The sequence below is a fragment of the Periplaneta americana genome, chromosome 15 (genome assembly GCF_040183065.1).
Source record: "Periplaneta americana isolate PAMFEO1 chromosome 15, P.americana_PAMFEO1_priV1, whole genome shotgun sequence".
NCBI lineage: Eukaryota > Metazoa > Arthropoda > Insecta > Blattodea > Blattidae > Periplaneta > Periplaneta americana.
The window spans coordinates 62,603,627-62,626,481 of NC_091131.1; the positions used below are offsets into that span (position 1 = coordinate 62,603,627).

Below are 22,855 nucleotides of genomic sequence, written 5' to 3' on the forward strand. Positions count from 1 at the left end.
TGGCACAGTTTGCTATAGTTCAGTTCAGTTTCTAATTGAAGAGTGTGATTCCTAAACTTTTTGATGCCAACTATAACCTAATATATCCCAGGGTGAAATAAGGTTTAGTACATTAAAAAAAAAAAACTCATCAATTTGGCCATGTCTATGATTTATACATATGTATGGTCATGTTTGAGACCTCTGTCATATTTTAAGCTTGTTTTATTTCAAAACAATATAAAACCTAATCTAAAAGTTTGTGTTATTTTGCATGTCACTTGAAAAGTCGCTCAGTCCGTAGACGAGTGGATTAAAAATCTAGCCCAGTCATTTTATAAAAATGGACTGAACGTGTTTTGGAATCACACTCTTCAATTTAACTTCGATGAAATTTAAGTGAGCTCTTATTTCTCTGTCACGATTTGAGTACGAATTTTAAATGAACTGAAACTGTAATATATTTTCAGGTAGAAAGCGTAAGAAAGTATTTTTCAATCATTATATTTAACGATGGTGCACTAGGTACGAGATTATCTAGCATCGGCAGGATTGGTTATAGCGAAAAGTTATTTGGCGAGATAAATTCGAGTATTAATCGTGGGGATTACTCGACATTCGCCTTACAGTTGGCAAAAACCTTGGACAAACCCGACCAGATAATTTGCCCAAGCAGGATTCGAACACACGCCTAGTCTCCCTTGTCACGCCAGGACTACATTGGTGGCCCCAAAGAAAGTATGGGTGTGAAAAGTGAGAGGTGATTACTCAGGAATAAATGTGACAGCCACCGGCGTGGCTCAGTCGGTTAAGGTGCTTGCCTGCCGGTCTGAAGTTGCGCTTGGGCGCGGGTTCGATCCCCACTTGGGCTGATTACCTGATTGGGGTTTTTACGATGTTTTCCCCAACCGTAAGGTGAATACCAGGTAATCAATGGCGAATCCTCGGCCTCATCTCACCAAATACCATCTCGCTATCACCAATCTCATCGATGCTAAATAACCTCGTAGTTGACACAGCGTCGTTAAATAACCAACTAAAAAAATAAATGTGACAATACGGAATAGATGTGCAATCTGACAATTCTAGATACATATGAGGATCGTTCAAGCCTTATAACGAGTTTATTACTCATGTTGTACAAGTGTTCTTATTTTTGTTTTAATGCTCTCATTGGTTAGTTTGGGCATTACCATTCCATTTAGAATCTTCACTATTTTCAGAAAGTGGACTACATTATTTGTAAAGAGGAATAAATCTTTTGGGTCCTGTGTCGTAGATTTATGACACGGAAAGGAATGAATGCTGTTCATGGATTAGAGGGCTCCAGTCAAAATCATTGACCAGCTATTTCTCTCTCACTCACAGCATTTGATACCTTGAAATAAAAAAAAATAGGCTACAGAGGTCACCTTGCCTCTAGTAAATATGTACTAGTATTATTCTTAATTTCACGTCCAAAAACACTGGACAACAGCCAAAAAGTTATGGAAACAAAATAAGCGATATCTGACTAATTTTGTACCGCTAATGACGAATATGACAGTAAAAATGGACACAGTGGTCTGATTTTCAACGTATAGCATATGTCTGGGATTACTCATTTCAGAAAGAGCATCAGCAGTTTTCTCGGTCAAGGTTACAGCAAATCTCTTACACAGGAGATGTGGAGACAGATTTATGATCCTGAGTGGTTGTGTTTGCTTGTAAAATATTGTTGCTCTAGTTATATACAAGAGGTTACTGAGTGGAGACTGGTTTTCGTCTTTCTTTTGAAGTAAATTCATAAAATTTTTGTAGTGCTGTGCTTAACCATATATACATCTCTTTTGCCAGCAGACTCATTTTTAATTCTGCATAGTGATAAGCCATAAATATCCAACACACACCAGAACAATGGAGGCTATTTTTAGATGCTTCCACTCTGAACCTTAAAGCTGTATTATTGCACAATGGAAACACTTTGCCTTCAGTTCCAATTGGCTATGCAGTCCTTATGAAAGAGACATATCAAAATATGAGAGATACTCGTATTTTAAATTACATAAATTATGACAGATTTAAGTGGCAAATATGCGGTGACTTAAAGATGGTGGCGATTCTTCTTGGTTTACAACAAGGGTTTACAAAATATTGTTGTTTCCTATGTGAATGGGACAGCCGGGCTAAGACTTTGCACTACAAAAGGAAAGACTGACCTGTTCGACAAACTTTGGAACCAGGAACGGAGAACATAAAGCAGCACCCATTGATTGAATCTAGAAAAATTTTGCTCTCTCCGTTACACATCAAACTGGGACTGATTAAAATTTCGTAAAAGCATTGGATCATGATAGACCAGCGTTCAGATATTTACACTCAAAATTTCCAAGGATAAGTACAGCTAAAATTAAAGAAGGAATTTTCATAGGACCCCAAGTCAGAGAACTCTTTTCATATCAACATTTCGATAGACTTCTGACAAGAAAAGAACATGCTGCTTGGGAATCTTTCAGAATGGTCTCCTCAAATTTTCTAGGAACCTTTGTGTGTCAAACTATAGGGAAATAGTGGATTATATGTTGCTGACTTATCAAATGGGGTGCAATATGTCATTGAAGATACACTTTCTCCACGCTCATGTGGATTTTTTCCCTGAAAATTGTGGTGCAGTTTCTGATGAACATTGAAAGCACTTTCTCCAGACATTTTCAACATTCAAAAGATGATACCAGGCAGTGGCGGCTGATTGACTGAGGCAAGTGAGGCCCGGCCTCAGTCACTTGGCTTAACTGAAATCAAATTGTGTGTTTTTATATAATATATTAGTTATTTTACGATGAAAGAGTAATGGAATGGAGAAAAATTCTCTCCGGCACCAGGATTTGAACCTGGGTTTTCAGCTCTATGTGCTAATGCTTTATCCACTAAGCCACACTGGATACAACCCCGGTGTCGGACAGAATTGTCTCTGATTGAGTTCCAAGCATCAGCACGTAGAGCTGAAAACCCGGGTTCAAATCCCAGCGCCGGAGAGAATTTTTCTCCGTTCCATTACTCTTTCATCGTATGATGATGCAGAATATCTGCATGGAAATATCATATGTACTTCGGTACATTGAATTAATATATTAGTTATTTGAATGAAACATATATCGCTGTAGAAGCATTTGAAAACTTTGTGATGTATATAGACCTGTTTTGCAGTAAAATTTGTTCCTGAGGCCAGGATCGCTCGTGCCGGGTCTGGCTTGTGATGTATATAGACCTGTTTTGCAGTAAAATGTGTTCCTGAGGCCAGGATCGCTCGTGCTGGGTCTGGCTTATGATGTATATAGACCTGTTTTGCAGTAAAATTTGTTCCTGAGGCCAGGATCGCTCGTGCCGGGTCTTACTTATGCATTTCCAGTCTTTTCGCGGGCTTTGAGTTTGCGCTTAAAACGTTGTAGCTGAGGCACAATTCGTCTGGCCTGGTCAGGTTTCACTTCTCCCATCCATGGGCCGGCCTCAAGGGTAGAGTGGGGTGGGAATAGCAATGGTGACTTGTCTTCCTAAATAGGCCATAAATAACAAAATTTCAGCTGTTTGGCAGGCAGAGTTCCACTCTATTCTCTTCCCTTATGTCTTAGTTTATGACTTAAGCGAGGGTATTGTACTATTGTACTTTGTAGTACAGTAGTGAATCTGGGCCAATGTTGTTATATATTTCGGGAAAATATAAACAGACACAAATTAGAGAAATAATGCTGGTGCAGTTAATTCATTGTTAGAGTGTCCTTTTTCGAGAAGAAATAATACTGAAAGAAAGGAAGTTTTAAATAAAGAGAGAATCTACTGAGATACCTACGACATCACTGACAATTTTTCTGACAGATAATCTTAAAACGCGAGTTTCTATTGCATCCTGATATGGGCAACATAAATTATTAAGTGGTAATGTGGTGCAAAATAAACTTCTCTTTGACTTGTTTGTTGCTGTCAAAGGAAAAAAATAAAAAGAAAGGAAAGAAAGGGGAATTTCAATACATAATATGGGTTGCTTCATCACACTGAAACAATCACTGAAACTCACAGCATAACAGCTTATTTGGTGAGTGAAATTATTTTTTATTAATAGTAATAATAATAATAATAGATTAATAATAATAATAATACAGTAATAATGATATTAATAATATAATAACAATAATAATTAATATAATAAACAAACATTTCCTATCGGAGGCACTTAAACTAGTTGCATCTGGCCTCACCGAAGATTTCGATCACTGGCCACTACTGATACCAGGGTAAATGGAGTACATCCATGTTAGCTTATTATTGCTGGTGAGGGATGCTCCCGAGGTCCAGTATAGCAAAGCTAAAAGGAGATGTCTGTATTAATAATTGAGGTAAGCCCAGCCGAATATGTTTAGGAAAATACCATTTTTTTTCTATTGATTTCTTTCTCAAATTACAAGAAAACTAGACCACATCTGACAATTTTATTGCCACATTCATATTCAGCATGAAAAAATACGTTGAATTCCTGTGTTTTCATTTCCGTAACAGAAAAGAAGTTAAAATTTGTTCTCCAGTGAAATTAGCTTCCTTTGTGAGGAAAGTGACCCATATTTTAAGAATGAAAACTATATAAAAAGGTTTTCCAGCACATACCCAAGGTTTATGATGCTATTTACGACTACAAGCAATTTGTACGAGAAGTTTGTCCTTTATTTTTGCTATGAATTAGTATCTTATATGTTATTTTGAAATTTACGTAGGTATTGACTTTATGAGGACATTGACCAATTTGTTCCCATCATAATTTCTCTTGCTTCATTGTACCATCCAGGTAAACCCTTAGGTAAAAGGCTAAAGTTATCTTTCTGTGCTAGAGATCTAAGTTTATATTTCAGTAATTTCAAGTGCAGTATGTGGTGTGAGAGTTTTGGATTTCTGCATCATGTCATAGATGCACAAACATCCGTTACTGTCAGGGAAATCGAGGAAGAGGAACCTGTCTGTTGGATCCAGTTTTGTAGAATAGCTCTTGATAATGGATCCGATGTGTAGTTACAAAACTTTGGGTGTTTCTGTTTCTATGATATGGTGCAAAAAACTCACGCCTTTTTGAGGTCTGAGAGACTCTGAATTCATACAATACTTAACAGAGATGGTATCAGGGCAAGTTTTATTGAAATACTTCCATTTCTCCTAACACCATTCAATCATTTCACGATCCGTCTCAGCACTGTTGGAGTAGTAAGAAGTAACTATGGGTATTCCATTATACAATCTTTCCCAGAAAATCAACTCCATGCTATTTCTACAGTGAATGTTCGATAGAGTAAGTAGCCATGAGAAATGTTGGAGTTAATGCAGATGACATCTAGTATTTTGGTGTTGCCTTCTTCTTTACATATAGTGAACTTCTTATAATTGATTTATGGAAAAAGATTAACTTTGGCAGGTTAGTGTAGGTTGGTGCCTATGCTGTGAAGTAACATTTATTCCCACTGCACACCTTAGAGTATCTCCTGAGTGCATGGTTTCACAGATGAAGGCATGCATTGGCTGTTTTGGATGGACTCAGTCAACATTGGTGAACATAGCGGATATGCATTGTAGACTTGTGCACGCATAAAATTTTTGAAGTAGTAGGTTTATTAGATTTAATCTAGAAGGTAGTGATAGATTGAGCTGTTTGTGGTAATACCTTCAGCTCATATGAAATACAAATTATATATCACTAATCTGTTACGTAATTGTGTTAGAGATGGAATGATACCTCAATTTCTCAATACTTGACAACGATAACAGAATATTTGATACTTGGTGCTTTTCTCCCCACCCCCCCAATTCTTAAGTCTGGTAATTTTTAAGCTCAAAGTAAACTTTAAATTAAAATTTAATGATGCTCTGTGGCTTGTAGTTATGCTGTCTTTGGCTAGTATAAGATTTTTGCTGCTAGCATCTGTTCGTTAGAGACAAAAAAGTATAGTCTTCATTTCTTCTTGGGGCACACACTTCGATGTCGACTTTGTTGATAAATACTTGTAAATTTGGCAGTTATATCGTCAAACATTTTCTGCAAATGTTCTTTTCACGATCCTTGATAAGTGCAGTTTGGCGATTAAATAATAAGACTTTTTAATGTGAGTATAGTCTTAACTTTATCTTTTGAAAATATCATGATAAGAATTCTCATTACCTATTTTAGTGAGTGTTGACCAGTCAGGTTGATCTGGCAGTGTTTCCACTGTCAGCAAAGTGCTGCACTGCTCAGATTTTAGTTATTGTTGTGATAATTTACTTTAATTCTGGCAGTTTTGGAATGATTGTGGAATCACATTGTCCATATACATCCTAAGTATCACAAAACAGGCACTTGGTTTTTGTTCCATGTACAGGGGTTTCTGGCTCTCTGCACTTACTCATCCATCATATTATCGAAATATGACGTCCTGTGACTATTTCCTATTCCCGAAACTAAAATTGCCTATGAAAGAGGACATTTTCATATGTCACTATGTCCCTGTTCAGGAGAGGGCAAGGTTTTATGATTTTAGTTGTTTGTACCATTCACTGTATCGAAAGTAGGAGAATGTATTTCAAATAAGGCAAAGTGATTTTGACCATAACTTTTAAGATCAATTCAGTCTCCTTTATTTTCTGCTGTATGTAATGTAATCATCAATCTATGTACAACTGTTATATGATACTGAAAAATCGTGTTTGTTACTATGGTAGTTAGTATCAAGAGTGGAGTTGCTTAAATGATATATGCTATTTTATTTATTTATTTAATATACGTACTTAATTTTCTTCTTCTTCTTTTTCTTCTTCTTCTTCTTCGTCGACCAGGTTGGCGAGTTGGTATAGCGCTGGCTTTCTATGCCCAAGGTTGCGGGTTCGATCCCAGGCCAGATCGATAGCATTTAAGTGTGCTTAAATGCGACAGGCTCATGTCAGTAGATTTATTGGCATGTAAAAGAACTCCTGCGGGACAAAATTCCGGCACACCGGCGACGCTGTATAACCTCTGCAGTTGCGAGCGTCGTTAAATAAAACATAACATTTCTTCTTCTTCTTCTTCTTGAATTCATCCTTTTTAACCTACTCCAACTTCAGGTATTTTCAAAATTAATCCCAATATCGTTTTTAGGACTTTGCATTGATCTTTTACATTTTCGTGTGTAAATTTAGTACCGGTACTTTTTGTTATAGGGGAATTAGACATAAATTCTGTATCTTTCACATTTTCTGCGTCCTTTTTTAGCATTTCAATTAAAGTTTTGTATTTATTAGTTAGTACATAATATCCTCACTTTTCTTCCTTTACATTATATTTTTATAATTTTTAGCTAATCTTAAGACTTTGATTATTTCTTCCTATCCAGTTTTTTATTGTTCTTTCGATTGTTTCCAGTTTTCACTTTCATGTCATTTTTACTTTATTAATTTGTTGGAAGTAATAAATTTATTTTCATAGATATGTCAAAAGTTATACTTAATTAAATGACATTACATGTTTATTGCATTTGATATAAAATAGTTATAAATAATAAAATTATCTTATTATCTGAAGTGCACACATAAGAGAAAAAATAATTCAGTGCCAGCTTTTTTTTTTTTGGCCTTCTAAGTCTAATCAGATGAGGCCTTCATTAACTAAAGAGTGTTGCTATTATAAGACTGTTAAGAAAAGAGGAGAGTTATTCTGAGACGATTGCAAGGAAATTGAAGACAGTGATTAAAAATGGAAAGGGAAAAGCACCACAAAAAGTATCTGTTAATTTATATGATTGTAGTGGAGATGCTTCATCCTAAATATTGAGGTTGTCCCATCCCTGCGAGCTCCGTTACATACTCGTTTCTACTCAGATTTATGAGTGATTGTATTCTGTAGTAGGTAGTCCACTTATAATTCGTAGCCCGTAAATTTTCCGTTAGGACCACTCTGTGCAGTTTAAATATTTTATAATTAACTGTACGAGACAATTTTCTGATGTCACTTCACCTAATTTTTTGTTAAAGTGTGGAGCTCATTGAGAATTATAAGTGAGTGTTGTGTTGTATTATAATGAAGTGAATAGCTCGCTTACAATTTTCATTGAATCTAATGGTGGTGAATTTTCCTTTGGCAAATGACCACCACTGTTCTCTCAGGTATAAATAGAAGAGTATATTCAGAAAAATTTTATTCATGCTGGGTAGTGTCTCATTTATAGCTACTGTATTTATTATTTATGACTTGACAAGAGTTTTTGTTCTTACTATGAGCCTTATTATGATACAAAAGTAAATAATACGAGAGAAGTTCTAAAAGGAATGCACCCTGGTGCTTCCATGAAGAATTTACGCGAAACAATTGCCCACGACATAATAAATCTTATTCAGTAGTGGTATTGTAGATCTTTGTTATATGTTGCGCATATGTTTTCAGGTCTTGCTATTCTCTTTTCATTACTGTGTGTAGATGTGGAAAGTAATTAGGCTTTTAAATGCAAAGTAGAAGACGTAGTCACAAAAATTCATGATAACTACTTACATTCAAATTCTACAAAATTTACAGGAAATTATTAGTCAGAAGTTTGTCAGGATATCTTCTCAGAATGTTAAAATTGTGTAGGTCTCCCCTAATCTTGCAAAAATAAAAAAGAAGTACAAGAAGTCATTTGGAAGATGAGAAATTCTAAATAGAACACTTCCTTCACAGACCTGATCTTTCACTGTTAGGTTTTCACCTGTTGAGAAACCAGTAAAAAGCATTATCTGTAATGAAGATGTGGAAAATTAAATAATCAAATTGAACGCACAACAAATTTCGGTACTCATATTGTGCTTCGACAATATTTGAACGTATTTAGATATTAACTTAGGAAAATAGAGCTTCCCATTCATGTATTATTGAGCAAGAATGAAATTGTCACATATTTTTGTCACTTTCTTTGGAACTTCCCTCGTAATAAAATGTATGTAGAGGAAACCAAAAGGTAGAGTATTGCTGTAAACCTTGGAAGAAATAAACTGGAGCATTGTAAATGTTTCTTGCAAGTTCAACCAAAAAGCTCTGATAGGTGTGCCCCTATCTGACATTTGTTGTAAGCAGTAGCATGTGATTAGGTTACCAATTTGTTTTCGAATTATCAATTTTTATTTTGTTGGTTTTTTGTGCTCCCTTCCTTCCTCACCCTTATTTTTCTTATTTATTTAATTTCTTTATTGGCTAGCTTGGACCGGGCCCCGAGTGTTCGCCAGACCTGCCCTCTGTAGGCGGAATGCTCAACTAACCTGCCCAGTGCGAGCCCATTGCACACATAGACCAAACCAAAAACAAAAAAGATATATTAAAACGCAAGATCCAACACCTCCCCTCTTATTCGAAACCATGGCCAGACTGGAGAGTGAGTACAAATTTTAGTCACTTATGGTTTTGTAGGGCTGCAAATCGAGTGTTATCAAACAGTATCATCTGATGCAGTTTGATGCTTGTATCGTCCATATGATGTACAGTCATCAAAGTTTTATCCTTGGTGGTGGAGTGCCAGTGGATTCGAGGTATCAAAGTTCGAATTTTCCTGTAGGCAGTGAGTTTTTAAGGATGATAATTCTTAGCATGTCTTCTTTCAGAAGGGGACTAAAGCTAAGAATCAAGTATAGTAGATATAGACACCTAAAGAAACCTCTCATTGAATAAGAAAACAGCATGCAAAAGTACCTGTTATACGTCACCCTTGTCAGAATTCACTTTTATTGATCTTTTATCCTCACTTTTATTCTGTTGTTGCAAATAATAAATTCGCCTTGAAGATGCACTCTCCTCCCCTCTTCAAAAATATAATTCTGTATACTTGCATACAGACAAAGGCCATGTCTGTTGAGAATACCCCAGTGACCAGCTGGCACATGTCAAAGTCTTGGAAACATATTTTTCCGAGGCTTGAGAGTACATCCATCCACCAACAATGACTGTATATGGACGTAGATCACCTAAATCGATTTGCAACACTGTTCTTTTAACTTGCTGTACAAAACAGATTTTTTTTTGTTTTCTTTTCTGTCTCTTCTCTTTTGTTAATTTTTAAATTTCATTTTGTGCCACATGATTTTCACTAACTCTTTTCTAGAGCACTTCTCCTTTTCCCACAGTTATTGCGCTGTAGATGTTCTCTCCTTCCCCTTTCTGGTGAGCATGTCCCACAGACAGCCATGCTACTTAACTTCTGCATGAAAGTTCCCGTAACACTTTTATTTTCCAGAAGTATACTTGATGTATGTTTCTGTACCAGGGATTTCAGAATAAATGAGGCACTCATTGTTTCTAATATATCTGAGACTTAGAAATAGTTCAGAAGTAGTTCTGTTTTGAGTGTTGTCTTGTAGTTGTAAATATATGTGAAGAATAAACACAATGTTTCAAATGCAGATTCATTCTTCAAAACATAGGACATTGAACGTGAAATACATACTGACTACAAGAAAATTTTTTTAACGACTTACCATTAGCTAAATGATTAGACGTTAACTTTCAGTATCAGAAACCTGACAAGAACAGATATATTGTTCAGGACATTCCAAATTCTTCTGCAATCATTCTACCAATTTTCTGCCATCACTTTCTCACCAGGAAGTATCCGACCTTTCCAGCTAGCGCTGAACATGTTCTCTGGCACATGTTAAGAACTTACGTCTCACCAGCCACTTGATCTGAAAATGTACTTGAGGAGAAGAATTTCTAAATAATATCTGAGTTTTACTGTATGAAACGGTAGTTGTGCTTAGAGAACTGTTTACAAACCTTTCCAAATGAATTTGTATTCTGTTTCTGTAAAACATTCTTTCATTACTCTGCGGTACATTTCCTCGAAGCAATGAGTGGTTTCAACTGGAGTCCCTAGTCTCCAAGATTTTAAAATTTTATTTATGTTCATTATTTATTATAAATGTTTTTTGGTGAAGGTAATGTAGTTGGTACTAGATGCAGTGCTCTAGCCTGTAGTCTATAACAAATGGATACAATTGTCTGAAAACATTAACATAATTTTGTCGTCTGAGATACATACTTGGTTCTCAGAGTCCACAGTTGTTGGTAGTGTTATTTATTTTTGTATTGCTTCTTCAAGCTGGCTTTGTAGAAACTTGATTTGCTTTTCAGGCTCAAGAATTGAAAGCCAGTAGGGAAAGATGCAGTGAAAGCAAACAGAAACCTTAGGAAGAACAAATATAATTTCTAACTTTTTAACATTTGAAATACATTATGATGCTGTCAGAAGTTCACTTGTTAATATAGAGGGCAGATTTGACAGAATAACCAGCCCAAACATACTTCAATTCAGCTGACGACTTCTCAACCAAAGGAATAAAGATTCGAGCCAGGGCATATCAAGTGATATTTGTGATGGTTAAAGAGCTGTGGGGAAAATTGTCTCCGTGTGCTTAGTTTTCCCAGTAATTTAATTTCATCATCACTCCATTCTTGCTATATTATCATCATTATTATCATTAACCAGAAGGCTAGTGTCAACCTTGTGCCAAAGACGTAATTTCAAATACAGATTTCGGAGAAGTTTGTTGTAGATAAAATTGCTGTGTGGTAGAGAGTTTCGCAGGATAGTACAGTTTCTTCTGCCATTATTCTACTACTTCTCTTGTTTGATGCATCTCAGTCAGAAATTGATCTGCAGTTTCACCATCATATTTATAAGAAGAGATGTATGAGTACAGTAATTAAATATCAGTGTATCAGCATTAAAAAATGCATAATTGTAACAATTATTACACGGTGTTATGTAATTGCTGAATCATTTCGTGATTAATAAAGTGGGAGAGATTAAACAGTTCATTACATGTTGATGTTGAGATCGTAGTCATAGAACTCGGTTGCCAAATCTCATTCTGCCACTGGTTCTTCTCTTTGTTGCCACTGTGTTGTGGACCTGCTTAGGCGAAGTAGTAACAAGGGTGATGTCTGTTGCAGTTCCCAGTATAGTTGTCCACAACGGGTCCAACAGTGCCCCTGGCAGCCCCACAATGGAGCGAAGTCTCCGTGCTCAACGAACTCTCTCCAAACAGGTACGTTTAAACACAGAGTTTCTGTAAATTCAGACGTGCATATACAACATGTAATGCTAATAAAAATGTGGTCATTTCTTGTTCTATTTGTTGTATTAAAAGAAGGGACCTTAATCTTGGTTGAATTGTTATAAAATTTTTATTGAGCATTTTCATAGAACTTTACAGACTTAAACATGGTTACAATCAACTATTGTCGGACCATCGGATCTGTGCCCTTTCAGCACTGTCGTTCTTGGAAAAGTTAATGCCTGTACTCACTCCATTCCACCCGCTTTTCTCCCACCACGTTAAACAGCAGGCCACGAACCTTGCCGAATAGGGATGTTGCCAAACTTCCGTCAAACGGTGTCATAAATAACTGGTCCTCCATGCTACAATATTATTTCTTCGTATTTCTACATTTTTAAAACCTAAATCCCATGTCTCGAATCACTTTCCGTAGATTTTCTCTCCAACCTTGGAAATTATTACTTTTCAGTAATTTATTCAATGTTGAAATTTCTTTCTGAATGGCATAAAATTCTTGCATCTTTCTTCTTAAAATACATCGGTTCATATCATCTACAATAATTAAAAGTTCCCTTGGTCTGTTCTTCTCTGGTGATTCTAGCTTTTCATCTCCTGCACAAACTCCCTCTCTCCTGATTTTCTTTATTAGGAGTTCTGACCTGTCTATATAAATTACATAAAATGTTGTATTATTAGTATTAGTTAAGTAAGTAATTTTAATACATAATCAATTGAAATAAAATAAGCCTCACCTGTGATATCAGTTGCTCTTTTCGTTGCCTGATTTATAGGAAACAGATATTGACCTGTTTGTTTCTCTTCATCGTAAAATGCCATTACGCACTTAATAATATTTCTTTTGCCACTCTGTGCTACAATATTCATGTTGAGTTGACAACACTGGACTGCAAGTGCAAATATTGTAAACTGTCCCGCAAGAAGGCCAAAATTGTGAGTAGTGGGGGACAGAAAGGGAGAAAGATAGAAAAGAGAGAGATAGGAATGCAGGGAGAGAAATGAATTACCGAGGCTGAGAAGGAATTAGAGTTCAGTTCGCATATCTTACAGGGGCACAGATCCGATGGTCCAACTATATATGCTTTACTGGTACATAAAAATTGTACTTAATTGGGTAACTTCATTGACTGAAATGCACAGTTTTTAGGAAAACTGTTATTTTTTTCACACATAACACCAGAAACGAATGGCATACCTGAATCAACAATTAAAAGCAATGTCAAATAGAATAACAGACGAAAAGTTGAAATGTGAATACTCTTTATTTTTTCTGAATATACACAATTGCCAAACTGCTACTATTATATCGAAAAAGTATAGCACATATAAAAAATCGTTTTACAGTTTGTTTTATTTAATTTTGATGTTCTCACAGCGAATGTTGACTACTTTTTAAATTGTGCATTTGTGAATCTGGCCTGAAATTTTTATAACCAGAACATTAATAAATTAAAATCTTTCTACACAATTCTTTTTTTGGGAACATAAATGCGTTTAAAGAATAACCTCACTAATCAACATTTAAAATGAATGTTACATTTGCTCACTGTTTAATTTCTGTAGGAATGTTGTTGCCACTTTCTTTAATCTTGTTGTTTTCTAATGCCAGGTGTTTGACAATAAAGTCATTTGACCTCTTGCACTCCAATATTTTTCAAAGATATTATCATGTTCAGCCCTGAAGCACAGATTTTGAGACTTTCTTTAATCTATGTAACTCACATTGTAGTGATGGTGATTAAATATTTAAAAACATAACTTAATCACAGCAAGAATATCTTTCTTGTATTTGGTGTATAATAAATGCTACTTATATTTTGAAAATGTGTAATTATAATCATATTGTTTAAAATTGAAACACAGCCAACATAACTTCCAAACTAATTAAAAATAATTCACTTAGCAGACAATGCATGTTTGATTTCTGCTGCTCGAGTGTGTTTATTACTGCTGTGCATATCCCATAGCAATGTGAACAGAAAGCAAGAAACAATTTTTTATGATCAAAGGAAGAGATAGTTGGCCAGGATTCAAACACCTGTTCATTCCATTTGGCAGCTGTACGACCTGGTACCTAGCTCATTAATCTCACCAACTATTGAAATGTTGTTTAATGAGAGGTTTCTACATATTAAGATAGGCTTGAACTTGTTGTTATTAATAATTTTGTCATGTTCTAATGTTTATAAGGAATCAATTAGTAGTGTGACTGACCTCGGATTTGAAGGTAGTATTTTTCATCCTGGGCAGAGACAGGACATTTTTCTCTTCGCCATAATTTTTTAAGTTACAAGTAAAAGCAAAATGGCAGCAGAGATGGACTTTAGGAGATGATCTGCAAGGATAATAATAATAATAATAATAATAATAATAATAATAATAATAATATTTATTTGTCAGAAACCAGTGTACAAGGCCTGGATATGACATCGTCAGGTTCGATAGTATACACATGCACACATGCACAAACAAACTTAGCACAAATAAATATAGACAAGTAAACAAATAATTATAAGCAAATAAACATACACAGTCAAATAAACAAAATAAACACTGAGAGATAAACAGAGTAATGCTGTAGGTTAACACATTTATATAAGGACAAAAGGTATATTAAAATACAAAGAGACAAATTAAAATATAAAGAAAGGGTTACATTTCTAAAATACAATATTTACATCACGCTCCATGAATTCACTCACTGAATAGAAAGGTCTGTTCAGCAACCATCTATGTATGCAGGACTTAAACCTATTTATTGGTAACTTTCTCGCCTCCAATGGTAGCTTATTAAATATATTTATGCCATTAAAAAAGCAAGTATTTGAGCTCACACTCAATCTGCACCTTGTGTAATCTAATTTATCTTTATTTCTAGTGTTGAAGGAATGTATATCTGATCTAGTCTGATAAAGATCTATGTTCTATCTAAGGAATATCAAGGTTCTGTAAATGAATAGATTGTAAACTGACATTACTTTTAACTCTGGAAATAGTGGTCTACATGATTCCTTGGTATTTTTATTGAATATTACCCTCAGTGCTCTTTTTTGTAGTAATAAGATGCTATTGACTCCAGTTGCACTTCCCCATATATGAATTCCATAGGTAATGTGAGATTCAAACAGTGCAAAATATACCTGTCTGAGAGTATCTGTTGAAACCAATGGCCTTAACTTCCTAAAAACAAAAATTACCCTCGACAATATCTTGGTTGGGGAAGAAATTAGAAATGATAGTGTTGTTAATTAATACTGAGTTCTTGGCAGTAAAGCCATTAACTCTCTTGTTCTCCAATATAGAAGAGTGACATAGCAAAATGTATAATCATTTTAATGTAGGCACCATATTTTTATGTTATGGTGGTTATATCACCTACATGCAACCCCCAAACTGTTTTGTTTGGAGGATCATACCTGCTGTTGGTTAGTGGTCCACAGTTGGAAGGATTGCCAGACAACTCCATCGACCATATCCCCTCTTCACCACTTAGGGGATGCTTATACATACTATGGCAAGTCAGCATGCTGAAATGGCATTTCCTCAATTTTTGATGGAACAGTTATACTGCTGTGACCTGGTTCTCAGGGCCTTGTTTGTTAAAAACAGGTTGTACCACGGGAAGGTGAAGATGGATATTTGTCAGAAGTTATGGAATGTATTTCACTACTTCATGTAACCCAAAAATTATAAATATAAATTATTTATTAGATATACAATGAATGTTCAGAATTCAGTATTGGAATGGCATCAAGAAGAATGACAGACAAAAGATTTCAAATGTGAATAGATACCACTTAGACGAAGAAAAAGGGGAAGACAACCTGGCACCTAGATAAAGGGAATTCATATATCAAAAAGGAACATGAGAAGAAAATATGTGGGCAGAGTGACAAGAATGAAGAAGAATAAAAGCAAGTCATTTATAATCATAGGCTCCGGAAATATGTGTAAGCATTGTTAAACTATATAATTATGCCTTAACTTTTATAGCAGCAATGAAATGAATACAATGGTTGGAACACAGTGCAAGCATTAAATGTCTGCCCGCCATACATATAATATATTTTGTATATGTAGGAGAACTTACAGTGCACAAAAGTTCCCTTGCCCTTATTCTTGTTTGAATGAAGACAATACAAGTCTGTGGGGATTTTATTAAAAAATAAGGTACAGTCAAACCTCTGTTAACGAAAATGAAGAGGGTGACCCCATTTCGGATAATAATTGTATATCCTTTTTTATAATTAAAAGGTTAGAACCAGACTCATAAGTTGTGTACATGTATTTAAAAAAAAAGTTGATACAATGCATACAGTAGGTACAGTATTACCAAATCTAAACACTGATTCTTCAATCTTTCTTTAAGAAAAAGTTCGAAATTTTCTTGTAGGATCTTTGTTCGCATCTTTTTCTGACAACAATGTCACACTTGCTTTGTGGTGGAGGTAGATTTAGCCGGCTCAAGTAAACAATAGAACGTGTTGTTGCCCTCGCATGCATTCATCTGATCTGCATAGTTACGACTACTTTTCTTCAAAACTGCTTCTACTTTCTCCTTATATTTTGCCCATAATAATAATAATAATAATAATAATAATAATAATAATAATAATAATAATAATAATAATAATAATCCATGGCGCTACAGCCCGTGAAGGGCCTAGACCGACCAGCCGGCTGTTGGCCTCACGTCCACATGCCGAAGCAGAGGTGGACGATCATCCAACCAGAATGGAGGTATCGTGTGGTTAGCACGATGATCCCCCCCAGCCGTTATAGCTACCTATCGTAGCTCCCCAAGTGCATCACGATGCTGGGTGGGCACCGGTCCCATACACTGGCCGAAATTTCATGAGAAAATTTCTTCCCCCATGAGGACTCGAACCAGCACGCATTCCGTAACGCGAGTCCTAGGCAGGATGCCTTAGACCGCGACGCCATGGCGCGGGACATTTTGCCCATAAAGTATTGAAATTAAAAATAAGGATAATATGAGTATATTGTACATTGTACACAAATTTTGAATTTCATAAATACGTACAGTACGTAGTGTAACTTTTAAATTTCTTTACAAAATTCAATTACACGACTTACATGTTCCAGTTAAACTGCTTTTCGGTTGATAGATTTTGGTTAATGGAGGCTTTCCTGTAGATGATTTCTATTCTGTGTTCCTAATTATATTTACATATAAAATGATGTGCATCACTTTTCGGCCAATTCTAATATGAGTAAATGATTATCACGTAATTTAAGTAATTATTTGTTTCAAGAATGTTGTTTAAGGATTTCTTGCAGTTGTATCTTTGAGGTAATACATTGGTAATAATATTCTGAAAAATCTATAACTTGATTGTAACTTGTAATGTGTAAAGGAAAAGTGAATTAGTCCCTGTAGGGTTAGAACAGCGTTGGGCATCCCACTGATTTTGTGGAAGAGCACTCATTTCCTACACTGTGGAACCTGAGTGCGGGCAACCAAACCGAATTTGCTCATGCATGGCACGGTAGACAGTGTAACTCTATCAGTGGTGTACCTGCAGTGTTACAGTCAGAGTGAAGTTGGTGTGCAGTATTTCAGTTATGTCGGAAAGAAGTAGATCTGTGAATAAAAGAGTGGTTTCCCCATCAGTATTTATATGGAGAAAGTGAAGGAAAATATCATACAAAATAAAAGATGTCAGAAGTCCAAAAAATTTGAAGAGTACTTTTCTTCTGTTCACTATTCCTTCCAGTGCATTCTTCCTTCAGTAGGCAGTTAGAGAGGGGGTAGAGAGAGTTATCCTACGATTATATACTGCTGGTTAGTAGCCTACATAAATATATGAATAAATAAATAGACATAATAATAATAATAATAATAATAATAATAATAATAATAATATCAGTGTGGCTATTACTACAGGGTGTTTCTGGGCTAGTGTTACTAACTTTCAGGCATGATGGGGAAGGGCACACGTATCAATTTGAGATAAGGAACCCTTGTCCGGAAATGACTGAGTCGAAAGTTATAAGCAAAAATACAGTAGTTGTGTGGAAATGAAATAATTTCATTCCTCTGTACACCTTATTTATGTCTATTTATCTGTACATATCTTACACATACTGTATTCATCTGACGTTGTTTATGTTGTCTACCTACAGTATTCCGTTCAGTGTGCTGTCTGAGGGATTGGGACAGGAAACTACACTAAAGCAATGCAGATAACGCAATGTGTAAATGGTCGGTCCTGATATGCATGTCTGTAGACAGCAGTGTATGTGTACAAGTTGCAGTGTCCAGTCGATCAGTTCTAGTGAAATGGAGGAGTACACGAGAGTGGAATATGCAGACCTGATTTTCGAATACGGATAAGTCAGTGGGAACAGTAGACAAGCTCACAGATTGTATCGGGTCAAGTACCCATGTAGGAGACATCCGGCCCATACCATCTTTCCACGACTGTTCCAAAGGTTAAGGGAAGGAGGGCACATGGTGTCAAATTACAATTCCATATCCACACAACTATTTTTGCTTACAACTTTCGACTGTCATTTCTGGACCAGGGTTCCTTATCTCAAATTGATACATGTGCCTTTCCCCATCATTCCTGAAAGTTAGTAACGCCAGCCCGGAAACACCCTGTATAATATCTGTTGTACGCATGAAAATCGTTGAATAATTTTTAAATAATATGGTAGGTGTCAGGAACTATCATTATTGTCGTTGCTGTTGTTATTATCATTATTGTTTTCATTAGAAACTGTCTTTCCTGCAGGCGGAGTTTGAAGAGCTGGAGGAGGATGAGTCAGTGCCACACCTCTCGAGCCCATCCAGCAGTCCAGCTGACGACAATCCTCCCAGTCCAGTGTCCTGCAATCACAAGGTCAAGGAGGATGCCTCGCAACAGCAGCTGCAGCGGGCTGACAGCCTGGACATTGAGGACAAGTCACCCCCACCCTCCAGAGTTCGGGTGAGTGTCAACATGATACAGGGTCTGATTTCTAAAATTCACAACAGTTATGGGGCTAAATAAAGTAAAATTTGTGGTGGACAAAAAGTGCTGTTGGGGAGAGTTTCTTGGTGTTCTTCTGTTTCCCAAGTGTAAGACATCTCATTGCAAAAATTCCCAAAAGAATATTTTCTTTTGAGAATATTTTACTCTGTAATAATTTCCCATTGGTTTCTTCATTTGTGATAGGATTGATTGTGCACTGTAGGAGAATAGTGGAACTATGGCATAGAAAATTGCAGCAGTCTGAAAAAATCTGCCCCTATGCTGACTTTTTCCTTCATAAATTAATTTGTATTGCTGGAGTTCAGTTTTAGGTTTCCAGCATTGAAAGATGATAATGCTTTATCTATTAACTATATTAACTATTAACTTTAATTTCCTTTAAATGTAAATTAGAAAAATATCTTATGATGAGTTGCCAGACCTAATGCGTTGCAAATATTTAATGGAATGTGTTCCACTGTATTTATTTTTATTTTATTATTTTTTTTTATTTTTATTATTTTTTTATTTTTTGTGTCTTATTTTTATTGTGTAATCATGTAAATCGTGTTTATTTATTTTTATTATGTAATCATGTAAATCGTGTTTATTTATTACTTAACGCCAATATGTATCCCACTGTGTTGTTTTTTATTATTAATCTATTTTTGTGTACATTTTATTCAATTGTCGGTTTCTGGTTTAATTATGTAAATCCTACTTAATTGTAATCTAATACTAATATGTTTAATTTTAATTTTATTGTGTACATTTTTTTATTATTGAATTATCGGCTTCTGTTTTTATGTGATTCATATTTGATTCTAACAACATTAATATGTATTCCACTATGTTTACTTTTATTTTATGAGGTAAATTTTTATGTAACTACCTCTTTTGATCTCATTATGTACCTAAATTGTATCAGTATGTAATTACTTAATTCCGATCCAGTTTTATGTTCAACTATGTAAGCAAGTTTTAATCCTGGTTGAGTGTAAGAGAAGGCCTTACGGCCTTAACTTTGCCAGGTTAAATAAAGCCATTATTATTATTATTATTATTATTATTATTAAGCTAATGATGTCCTATTTCTAATAATATATCTCTCGCATTGACTAGACATAGCAAAATAACAATGAAATGGCATACTGCATACTAGGATACTTAGTTTCTTATAAGAGGATAATTAAAAACGAGGACAAATTTTCTTTATTCTCTATAATCTGGATCGATGTACACAGCCTAATGCAGCTTAAGCATCTGTAGGCAGCAGGTGTAGAAAAGTTACTTAAATTGTGTAACAAGTTTAGCACAAGCATGCTTTAGGAAATAACTTTAATTTCGTGGCTATCTCCTGAGTAGATACATCATAGGTGAGCATCATGCTGTGATAGTCGGCGATTTTCAGAAATTCTTTGAATATTTTTACCTATTAATAAACTTTTCTTTCAGTCACACAGGTTTTGCATAATTTTTATTAGAATCTCCTTCAACTTCATTTCCTCTGAATACATCAACATGCTGTTCTTCAGTGAAACAATCTCCAATGGAACAATCACAATGTTAAAAGTTTTTTGTAGAGCATGTTTGTATTGCAATTTATTACAGAATTTTTCTACAAATACCACTGCATGTGACACTAGTTTCACCAGACTGCAATCAACTGTGTTAGAAATATGGACAATTTTACGTTACTTCTTTAATTATCCATGTCTTTTTCTAAGTTATTTCTTAGCATTGCTCTTGTAATGCTGCAGTCACATGCCAAGGTGAAGCTGTTGGTGCGAAGCCATGCTATGAGGGAGGAGACATCACCGCCCCCGGATCCTGACGCACACCACATAATAACACCTGTTCCTCAACAGCAGCAACAGCAACAGCTACCACAGACGAACTCCAACAACAGCCTGTCCGTTGGCCGCCCCAGCTCAAGACATAAATTGCGTCACCAAGGCTCATCACAGGGAAGCATGGACAGCTCCTCACCTTGCTTATCCAGAGGTATAGCTGTAATTATTAATAAGTGAACGAATTCAGGTCCCTGTCAGTTATGCTATATTATTCACAACGTCATCCACAAAGACATTTCACTACATTTCAGCATAGAGTTCCAAAAATGATATTCCAAGATCTTAGTTCAAAAATATCAGTCTATGCATTATTTCCCACATTCTTCCCATCCTGGTCAATTTTCAGGGGGATGACCAGCTGAATTGAATGCATTACCTTGTCCCCACATATGAACAAGGAAGGGCTGAATACAACACTAATAAACCTAGAAATCGCCATAAACTCGAAGACCATTTCTCAGGATGGAGAAACCACAGAGGCGTTGATACAAGTCACTGCATTATCATTATATGACATGTTGTCAAGAACTTGTGGTCCATAGACCACACTTCGAGAAATACTGTTGTAGAGTTTCACACTTTAGGAGGATGAGTTTGACAGCCTTAATCAACTATGTAGTCTTACTTCCTCGACAGTTATGTCTGGGGTCCAGCCCTTGCCAAGCCAAGCCAAACCAAACCTATCTTCTGCCCATCAAGAAATTATGTTGGATAAGAACAATAGTCTGGCTTCAATAATTATTATCCGACCAACCTTGCGAACATACTTCATGACTGTATGGATCAGAAGTTTAGTAAACAAAATATTTATTCCTATAACTATATACATGTTTAATTGTTACCTAGACAAGTTTTGCCACTTAGTTTGACATTCATTGTTGTTCATTCACTAATTGCAGTTCTGGCAGCACTTCTGCTAAGTCTACAGACATTATCTAGTCTTCATTTTGACAGTTTATCAATTTCTTCATTGTCCTTTATGTCGTAATGTGTAGGTACCCAACGTCTGTTCGCATTTCAGGAGAAGATCCGAACAAGGAATGCGACTTTTTCTTCCATTCTTATAACCAGCCTACGAAATGGAACGGGCCGGCCAATGACTGAGCCTTGTTGTCTCAGTCGGTCAATGACACCACTCTTGTCCACCTGCTCCTTCAAAGATGCCGAGTTACCAGCTTACCCTCTCTTATCCCACAGGGATCCTCTCGTGAAATTTGGACAGTAGGTCTGTACTGTCTTGTATTTCTGTGTTTGTGAGGACTGAAGACATACCCATAAAAGTCTAGAGTTGATTTGTTGGAATTTAAGCATTTTAAATGCGATCTGGCTATCAGAATGAGAATATGTTGATTAATGTTAAGTTAGCTTTGCATGAAGTTTGATGCAAGCTAAAAATGGAAAAACCTCGACTTGAAAGTCCGAGGTATATCTCTCAAATATTTATACTTTATATTTGAAATAGTGTTACTATAATCTTCCTGCATCTGTCTGAGTATTTGCCAACAGTTTAAGGTATACATCAATTCTTAGGATAAAAATTCACATTTTTTCCTTAATGCCTTTCAAACTTTGGTGACCTAATTCCTTGGAGTAAACTAAGTAATTTATATAATTCATAATTGAAAATCGAATTTGGGGGCTCAAAGAATTTTTTTTTTTTTGGGAAAGAAATTAATAACATTTTAGACCAACTCAACTCCATTAGAAATTGATCGCCAAAATGATCCCCTACATATGGAAAACGTTACTTATTCTTACTTACTTACAAATGGCTTTTAAGGAACCCGAAGGTTCATTGCCGCCCTCACAAAAGCCCGCCTTCGGCCTCTATCCTGTGCAAGATTAATCCAGTCTCTGTATGGAGAATGTTACATACTAAAATTATTTATTCATGTTGAACCATTCAAAAGATATGCCACATTATATAAGCACATTAAGAAAATATATATGCATATTTTATACACATCATCGTTGTTC

The 22,855-nt window shown here is 35.6% G+C and overlaps 1 protein-coding gene across 11 annotated transcripts in view; it reads left to right on the top strand.

Moving 5' to 3' along the window:
* The window catches only part of enc (encore), a 229,954-nt gene that overhangs the window by 135,996 nt on the left and 71,103 nt on the right, over positions 1 to 22,855 (top strand). For 10 of the 11 annotated variants that reach the window (XR_011336150.1, XM_069847398.1, XM_069847396.1 and 7 more), the window contains 4 exons: positions 9,174 to 9,347; positions 11,921 to 12,015; positions 18,807 to 19,001; positions 20,786 to 21,029. Coding sequence is in view for 10 of the 11 variants with exons in the window: in XM_069847398.1 (XP_069703499.1) it covers positions 9,332 to 9,347; positions 11,921 to 12,015; positions 18,807 to 19,001; positions 20,786 to 21,029 (550 nt within the window). In the remaining variant the exon portion in view is untranslated. The remainder of the gene's footprint in view (positions 1 to 9,173; positions 9,348 to 11,920; positions 12,016 to 18,806; positions 19,002 to 20,785; positions 21,030 to 22,855) is intronic. The other variant, XM_069847403.1, reaches the window with a different exon arrangement.